At 41.4% G+C, this 9,766-nt stretch overlaps 1 protein-coding gene across 1 annotated transcript in view; it reads left to right on the plus strand.

Annotated features, from left to right (window-relative positions):
- eif2b3 (eukaryotic translation initiation factor 2B, subunit 3 gamma) overlaps positions 1-8,480 on the plus strand; it is a 35,343-nt gene extending 26,863 nt beyond the window's left edge. The window contains exons 9-12 of the mRNA XM_085389227.1: positions 410-472; positions 656-804; positions 4,410-4,513; positions 8,289-8,480. Coding sequence (XP_085245353.1) covers positions 410-472; positions 656-804; positions 4,410-4,513; positions 8,289-8,341 — 369 coding nt within the window. The 3' untranslated portion in view covers positions 8,342-8,480. The remainder of the gene's footprint in view (positions 1-409; positions 473-655; positions 805-4,409; positions 4,514-8,288) is intronic.
- Positions 8,481-9,766: the final 1,286 nt, after the last annotated feature.

The raw sequence follows: 9,766 nt of genomic DNA on the forward strand, positions 1-9,766 counted from the left end.
TTCTCTAATTTCCTTTCTTGGATGACATCACACCGCTGTCAGTAAAATGTCATCTTGAAACTTCAGATTTAGTATTTTCGGTCACCAATTTGATGATAAATTTACTCAGGTCATACATTTAGTAAGAGCTGGTCCTTTTATCAAAGACTTTTTGCAGTTGGACCGTGGGAACTGCCCCCTGATGGCCATTTTTAGGAATGCACTTTTAAGTTGACTTTACTTGTGAAGGAACATTTATGCCTCTCAGCTATTCTAAAAACTACAAACCTTGTGGTCAACATGTTTGGCTTTTTAAAAGAAACGTTGTAAACACGCGGACACTCCATCCATCTTTTGTTTACAGTCTGTTTTCAAACTCATTACTACTTTCTTAATCACTCTTTCACTCCCCCCGTTTTCTCTCTGCTAGGCCCCAAAGCTGTTTGAAGAACCATCAGTCCATCCATCCGCTGACATTTCTGAGAGATGTCAGGTGAATATAGACTACAAGCCATGCTTGTATTTCAGTTATCTAGCATTTCCCTCTTGTTTTGAACTTTTTCAGATTGTCTTCACTTCATCAGAGCCTTTTATTGTCGTCTAAAGGCACTTTACAATACGTGGACTAAAATTGTGTATGCATGTATCTCCGTTGCTGTTTGTGGTGGGCTTTCAGATGGGATCAGATAGTATCATCGGAGCTGTGTGCCACATTGCAGACAAGACTTCCATAAAAAGGTCTACTATTGGAAACTTCACCACTGTAAAAGAGAAGGTCAAAGTCACCAACTCCATCATCATGCATGGCGTTACCATCGAGGAGGGGTGAGAACACACACAGTTGTACACAGACATGCACACACTTGCTGAGGTTGTGTACTTTGAAATGGTTTCTTGAACGCATTAATTTAACCTAAAAAAAAAAGGGAATTTCACCTTGAAGGCATGTTTATAGATTAAAGTTTTAATTATCTGGCTTGTTTTTTTAAGTGTGAAGTTGCTACTTGCATGTGGTGGGTGACAAGCAGCAGTTAGCAAGCACACGTTTCTAAACAGAAGCATGAAAAAACACTTTTATCCTCCTGTTCAGCTGTTTATATTATTTACTTGACTTGAAGTGAAGGAACATTTATGCCTCTCAGCTATTCTGAAAAACCACTAAACTTGTCATCAACCTGTTTGGCTTTTTTAGAATTTATAAAAGCATAGATGTGGCTCCCTCTTCATTCGCTGCATACCTTTTTATTGAAGTGTGTGTGTGTGTGTGTGTGTGTGTGTGTGTGTGTCCGGTGATAGGACGTGTAACAGGTTTTTTGTTTTCTGTGGGATCGCTGAGTTAACAATGTAGCTATTGGTGTGCAACCAGCCAGAGACCAGTTCCAAACAAACACAGAGCTGGTGAAGTGAAACACACAACATCCATACATTTCATTTAAGCGCCTAAATTACTTGGCTATACCCAGTTTCCCACTGGTCCTAGAATTTTTGGAATACCACAGGAGTTCAGATGATGCTTTCCCTAATAGCCCGCCGCTATTTAATAAAATCACGTGTTTGGTTTAGCCTTTAAGGATCAGTTGTCCCTCCAGTTTGCCATCTTTTATTTAAAGAATGGTTTCAGCACAGGGGTCTAATCAGGCTCACCAGGAGGTAAACATTGTAGTTACTTCACACATGCACGTCTGTGCTTACATGTAGAGTGTTGCAAATTGTGTAGTTTTTATTTTTATTTTTTATGATGTTATTCTTCCACTTCGTATCATTTTTAACAGCAAAACAAAAACCCACCATACAGCCAATGTGCTGCAAATTGCATCATGTCAACTTGAGATTTAGGAACTCCAACTTGGTTAAAGAAACACAGAAGCTCAATGGAGAGCATGTCAGATGTTGTAGTTGTGATTTGAGTCCAGTCTGAGTAAGGATGCAGCAGGATTTCTATCCAGTCCAGTTTCAGCTGTAGTCAAGAGTTAAGGTGGAAAGAACTGACTGCTTTGCACAGAGAGCAACAGTGTCTACTGTAGAATTAGCATGTAGATTGATCTGTTTGGTGTCTTAGGGCAGGAATATTGGTTTAAAGGGACTCATCTTGGCTCTGGATTTTAATGCTCTCATTCACAGGCTCCTGTTTCTTTTATCTTAATTCTTCTTCCTCTCTCTCTTTTCTTTACATCAAGGCCTCAACGCCATCTCCCTCTCTTTCTGTCTCTTGCAATCTCTTCTTAAGCCTTTCAGGGACCCCAGCCAGTTAGCATGGGGACCCTCATCATGCCCATGTAGGTGCACGCACAAAGGCGTGAAAGAAAGAGAGACAGGAGAAGGGAAGAAAGAAGCGAGGGGAAAGCAGGCTAGCACGCAAGAAAGAAATTGCAATTCTTTCTTTTCTTTCTTTGAGGACATAAGAAGGAAGGAGAAAGAAGGAAAGAAAGAGCCAGTATGAGGGGATTAGCAGACCCCAGCCATGTCGCAGAAACCCCTCGCGTTTCTGGTTTCTTTGTTTGGTGCTGACCAGAGCTTGTTGACAAAGCGCTGCATGTTTGGGAAGGGGGATAGTTGGGGTCAACTTTATAGGGGAGGGTTGGCACAGGAGGTGGGGGGTTGACATGCGTGTGTGTGTGTGTGTTTGTGTATGAGTGTAATAGAGAGGGAGGATGGTGGGGGGGGTCATGGCAAGGAGGAGCCCTGGTGTTAGTAATTAGTGGTGTTTCAGCTTCGAAGCTTCTTTGGTGGTCTCTCTCTCGCCCTCTCTCTCTAATGTTACAAAACTCTGAATCTTGTAATCTCCCATCACCAACTACCACCACCACCACCTTCTAGGTAGTAACTTAAACACACACACACACACGCACACACTCTTTTCTCTGTCTCCCTCCAAGCCTAACCACCTGAATAGAATGAGCCAATACAAACCTGTCTGTGTGTGAGGTGCACAGGGCCAAGTGTGTGTGCGTCACTGCCTGGGCAAGACCTACATGTGTTCTCCACTGGGCTTCCCGAGCTTCTGAAACACACGCGCGTTTCTTACCCCACACACACATTCGCAGATACACGCCCTTCATGGTTAGTCGACACAGGACACACAGGACTGTCTGTGTCTCTCTCCAAGAATTTTATGGTGATGGTTTGGCTGAATGTGAGCATGCACAGTCGGTTGGCACTGCCAGCTCAGGTGGGACTCCAGAACGGGGCCTACAGCGTACACACACACACACACACATATATGCGCACACAGCGTGGGCGCCTTCCTTAACTTAATAGAGATGCTAATGTTGTGTCATTAAGTTTGTTTGATTGGATAGTTTGGATAGTTTTGAGTTTTCGGAGCAGGTGTGAGGTGGGGAAAACAGTCCGAATGTCTGTGTAACCTCCGGTGTGGCCCTCAGTCCATGACGGTGCAAGTAAAGAAGCTTAGCGCCCAGCTGGAAAGCTGCGCCTTTCCTGTGAAGCTCCCAGTGCTGCATGAATGTTCTTTGCTGTGTGTACCTGCCTGTGCGTATTTACACAAGGGCCCAGAGAGCAAACAACTGAGCTGAAAAATAATGTTTTAGGACTAATGATCTACTGATTCATCCCTTATTCAGGTAATACAAGATTTATGAGTCTTTTAAGAGGATTTTCTTGAACTGTATGTTTAGGAAGGGAAATTTGTGCATTTTTTTTAATATTTTGAGGATAGTGTGGAATAATATTTATGTCAATTTTAGAAGACTGAGGAAATAGTTCTCTTGGACAATGTGACTGCTTTTGTTACTCTTGTAATGGTTTTCCCTCTCGGCCAAATCACTCTTGAAACAGCGATTAAATCCCGATGAGATTTTTAGCTGGATGAACAAGGGTATTTTTCATGAAATCTCTGGTAAAGTGGTGATGCAAAGAGAGCCACAAGTTTGTGGCATCTCTTCATGTAATGTCAGTTTTCTTTCCTCTGTTTAAAGGAGCGTTAAGGTCCCAGTATACGTGCCGCATTGGTCGCTTCGTGTGCTGCCGATAACGTCATCTCGCAGCCACGTCCGTTTATGCTCATCGCCACAGTGTAGGTAGCTGCTGCAGTTTTCTTCTGAACAAATAGGTGTGATCACTCTAAAAACACCTTCCCATCAGCACTGATATTGGAGAGAAGAAGTCAAAACCAGAGGCAAAGAATTTTTTTTACAAAGTCTTATATTTTCAAATTGTTGCAACATCTGTGATTCTATGAACATCTGTACTGATATACCATTAAAACTGCAGTAAAAACCGACATGCTGACGAATGGCATCGTCGTAAGATGCCATTCACCAGGTACCGCACGGCAGGTATAATGTATACCTGTTAGCTCTCCATGCATAGAGCCACCAGCCATCACTGTGGGAACATAGTGGCCAGCACACATGCAGATTTATTGATATAAAATCAAATTCATGCAGTTTGTGTGTGTGTGTTATTTTCAGGTGTAATATCCAAGGCAGCGTGATCTGCAGTAATGCTGTTATTGGCAGAGGAGCAGACCTCAAATACTGTTTGGTGGGAAATGGACAACACATCGAACCAGAAGGTAAGAGGCACCGAGATAAATACACACATATGAAGAAATGGCCTATCGGTGTTTATCACCTGATTTCATTTTATCCTGTTCACTCTTCTCAGCATGCCAACGTCTTGCCGTTCGATTTTAGCTATATGAAACAGTCTACCTCGGCAGGTAGTTTGTCTGGTTGTAAAGGGTTTGTGAACATTATAATTTCTGGCTTTATAAGCACTTTTATGGCTTTATTTATTTATTATTTGACCAGTTGGCAAAGCAGTTTCACCACAAGGTGAGTTTAATAGCTGCTCTGGTGCCCACACTATAGTCAACTCCTGTTTCCTCTGTCAGTACTCGCATTTCGGTTTGTACATTTGGACTTTTAATTCTTTTAAATGACACAGTTAAACAGGAGCATGTTTTCAATCCCCAAACTAAATGGACACTATGGGATAAATGATGGCCTCAGTAAAACAAATATCCTGAGCAATGGGCAGTAAAATCCTAGTATGGACAAAAAAAGCAGAGACATCTTGCACTCTTAACATTTTCCAGCACAAAAAATAGCTCTGACAGGCTGTAACGTCCAGGTTTTGTTGATGCGCTTATTTGTACTTCTCCCTGGCTGACTCGGATAAGGTGTTAATGTATGTGTGTGGTATCTGTTTATAAGTGCCAAGTGTTTGAGCCAACTAGGAAAGTTTCTTCATTCTCAAGTCTGATTTGTCAGAGATTTTTTTTTTTTTATTTCCTTAATCCTCTTGTCCCAAAAGCTAGCTGTGCGTGTGTGTATGTATGTGTGTGTCACATTGATGGAGAGGTTAGAGAGCAGGGCCAGAACAGGACCACCCGGAATTCAACAGCCTCCAGCCACATCCACACACACTCGCATTCACACACACACATACACATATAGAGAAAGAGAGGGCGAGCTCAGCTACCAGACTGAGCAGCCTAATTGAGTGAACAACAGGGTGTTCCAAGAAACAACAGTGTGAATTTGAGCTAAACTTGTCTAAAACTGTTGGAAACAGCTGAAGCCTTTTGGAGCATCCAGTGAGCGATTGCTGCAGGAAGTCTGATCTTGCTTCAGCTGTTTTGTTTTTTTTTCCCCCTTTTTGCTGTTAGACAGTTCCTGGCATTATTATACTAAACACTGGAAACTTGGACCTGTGTTTGCATGTGCTATAAGGCCAAAACAACAGCAAAGATACAGCCTTTCACCATAAATTGTCTCCTTTTATTTTAACACGTCCAGTGTATACAGCAAACTGAAGTCAGATTCATCAGACAACCCAAAGCCAGTCGTCTTCCTTAGAAGATTTTACAGTTTAAGAAAAAAAAAAAAAAAAAAAAGTAGCAGATGCAGCAGAGAGATTTGATTCGGTGACTGAAGTTGCGACATGCCATAAAGGTCCTGGGTTCACTGAAATGTTTGTTATTCCTCTAATTTGGCACATAAACTTACCTTCATATTTTGGCATGCATGTGCTGGATTTCAAAATCAATTAGCAGGCTAGGAAATAAAAACAGACTGAAAAAGAAGAGTGTCACACAGGTTTTTAATATATGTTCGATTAATCTGCCGTAACCTACTTCAAAAGATTTAACACAACAATTCTGGAGATTCAGTTTAACAGTGGCTCGCACACAGCCTGGCTGTGTATGAAGAACGGGTCAGATCAGATTATTCTGTGTAATGCTTTGCAGTAAAGATAAGCCTTCTTTCCCTCCTGCATTACATTGTTACTGCAGGAGAGCACAAGATTACCTCTCACCACCAAATTAGCTGGCTGACAGTGGGCTGCTAAAGACATTACACACCCACTCTGCTGCTGAAGCTGTTAGCAGCTAAGGACCACCCTGACAGTTAGCCACGCACACACACGTGCACGCATGCACGCACGCACACATACAATACACACGTCTACGTCCATCAGGTGTTGATATTTTAAAGATACATACCTCTCCTGTAGATGTTCTGACACTCAGATATGCATTCGCTATTGCAGGTGTCACACATACACTGCCTTTTATTTACACATGCCAACGATGCGAGATCACGCACTGGTCTTAGATGCTTTTGAATGTGTGCTTTTATTCTGTGAGTTACAAAACAATTCAGTGTTTTCTTTAAGAAAGCTCTCTTTCTTTCTGATTGTATGTGTAGCACATTTTATGATGTAGGCATAGAATAAGTGGGCTTCAAAAAACATAGACAAAAAAAGGCAAAGATTATCTATGACCGAATGCAAACAGCAGCTTTTGATAAGAATGCTTTGCTATAAGAAGGATGGAAAAGGAAATAGTCACAGTAATAATTATTCCAAAACACAGGTTTTTTTACCCCCACGTGTTGGCTCCTTTTATGTGTGTCACAGGCCCAGCAGTAGGAATATGTAACATGTAATGTTACATATGGTCCTAATACATCTACAAACTCTATTAGTTAGTGACAAATTATCTGGCCCAGTGTGAGTAACCTTTCCTCCCTTTCTTCCCAGTCACTCCCTCTTGTTCCCGCTCCTGCTGTCCCATGCTCCATTTGTTCTCCCCTCTTCACAGCTGAGGATAAGCTCATTCTGAGCAACAGATTCCTTCACACTAAAACCTGTCTGTGTGGATGGAACATAACTCTCTGCCACCGTTTGCTTTGGATCAGTACCGACGCTCGGGGATGGAGGGAAAGAGCCATGCACGGGGGAGTCGGGGCTGACTTTCCTCATGTTAAACTAGCTTTGAGTAGAGAATGATTTAAGAAAGGAAAAGAACCAATTAACTCCTTATTGGATGTGTATTCAGTTTGTTAGCTACTAGAAATATTATGCAGAAATAAAAAAACAGACTTTCTATTGCACTAAATATTTTGTTAGTTGATTTTTTTTCTCCTTCAGTTAATGAAGGTTACACTAAAGGGACAAAAGTGTTAGGCCACACCTCTTAATCTTTTAGGTTTGGTGTTTTCAGTAAAGTTGTTACAGGTATATAAGATCAAGCACCTAGCCATGCAGTCTGCCTTGAAAGCGTTTGTGAAAGAGTGGGTTGTTCTGAAAAGCTCACTGGATTCGAACATGGTACTTCAATAAGACACCACTGCTGCAAAAAGTCAATTCATAAAATGAATTCCCATCTAGATATTCCACGATCAGCTGTAAGTGTTATTATCGCAAAGTTGAACAACAGCAACCCGAGGAGCGTAGATTGTAGAAATCACCAACTCTCTGCTGACTGAATAACTCTAGATTTCAAACCTCCTCCAGCAGTAACATTAGCACTAAAACTGTGCTCCGGGATCTTCATGGTATAATGTTTATAAACAAATGATTAAAAAAACTCACGAAGAAGTGCACGAGTAGTCCAAGGTATAAATCTAGCTGCCAAATGACAAATTTTATTATTAGAAATCTTTGCATTCTTACGACAAAAAATCTAATATTTGTTTGGCGCCTGTAGCCAGTGATGTCAGCACTGCTGTGTCTGTGATGCGGAAGGGAAGGTGTTCACATTACAGGCAGTCGTTTTCAAACGATGAGCACATTATGGGTATTGTTAAAGCCCAACAACAACGATCTATAGTCATTCGGCATTTGAAATATTTTTTTTTTTAAATGTGTTTAGTGCACCAGTTGGCAATAAAGTGCAAGTCCATATTGCATGGTGGCAATATTCAGGAAGAGATCACTGAAGCTGACATTTGTGGATTGCACATTTTTGAATTTGTTTTTTCCCCTGTTTATTTTTTCAACTGTGAAGATCACAAGAGCTGCAACTGATATAATCTCTTTGTCATATCTCTTTTCTGCAGCTGAACGGACTAACGAGATCATCGTTGGAACAGACCAGCTCATGGAGATCTAGTTTTCACCTCATTAACCAATCCAAGTGCAGCAAAACACGGCCCTAATTCCCCCAGCGGATAGGCCAATCAGAAGCCTAGACTTTGACCTCAATTGGCTTTTTTGTACACAGTGTCCAAATAAACTCACGTCAGCTTGAACCTGTGGATCCGTGTTTTTATTTTATTTTATTTTATTTCTTTTACTGTTTTTAAGAAATCCTCTTTTTCTTTCATTTTACAGACTTTTTCTGTGGCAGTACCGAGTCAATCTTAGCAATCATGTCACCACATTAGTTATTATCAGATCACTACTGTCTCTTAATAGCAGCAGTCAATTACTCAATTTAGCCTGTTCCAGAGGGAGGAGCGCGCACTCATGCACGTTCGAATGTTCACGGGTGTTTACACATGCACACTGTGCAGCTGTGAAGACCAGAGAAGGGAGAGAAAAGGCAGTGGGAGGGAGACCACAATGGCGTGGGGGTTGAGTTTATTTGTACACAAAAATGGTGTATGTGTAGGCCCCGGACCACCCAACTCGATCCTGTATCAGTTAACACCGACACCCCGCCCTCACACGCACACGCGTTCACGAACGCAGCAAAGGAGGAAGCCGACTTGCACCCGATGCTTTTCTTTCTTCTCCTCTTTCCATTACTGCTCCTTTTGCTGTCACGAGATTTATTGCATTCCATCACTCGACTTTTTTCTTAAATTACAGGTTTGAGGGTTCCTTAGTCACAAAGGAAGAAGATGAGGACAGGGATGTCTGCAGGGATGCTTTTTTGTGTACATGTGCGTGCGCGTGATTTACTGTCCCCCGTTTCTTATTGTGTCTGTGGCCTTGCATGAGACATTTAGACTGTCTCTTGTGGCCTGATTATGTGATGTTCCCGTGTGTGTAGGAGAGAGATTATCGTGGTCCGGGTTTTTTTTCCCTTCCCCTCTCTGGTGTCCTTTAGATAGCCTTGTTTGTCTATATCAGCTATACAGTCATGTGTTTCAAATACTCACTAAAAATGACAGTTACTTCTCTGACTTTGTATGTAAACTCTTGTAAAGTACAATTTACTGCCATAACAGTTTAACTATGCGAGATATGGACTAAAGTATGAATCATGCAGTTAAAAGTCAAAACTATAGATTTCATTCATTATTTGAGTTTCTTAAAGCAGTAATAGTTGACACAAAGTTTTACCCTTAAAGGGTTGTTTTTCTGATTAATAAACTCAGTCGGTGGTTTGTGTAAAATGTCGAAAATAACCTTGATCGTTTAGGAAAGAGAGCAGGAGCTACTCACAGCTTGATCTTTGAAAACTAAATCATGGATCTTAAATTTGTAGAAAGACATTTTATTTTTTGTAAGCTTAATTAGCAGCGACTTACTTGTCCTAATTAGCTTGAGAAGGATTGTAATTTCTCTCCATAGCAGTTTGTTTCAGGAT

The sequence above is a fragment of the Rhamphochromis longiceps genome, linkage group LG18 (genome assembly GCF_057381845.1).
Source record: "Rhamphochromis longiceps isolate RC_006_pf linkage group LG18, R_longiceps_female_GT1.1, whole genome shotgun sequence".
Classification (NCBI taxonomy): Eukaryota; Metazoa; Chordata; class Actinopteri; order Cichliformes; family Cichlidae; genus Rhamphochromis; species Rhamphochromis longiceps.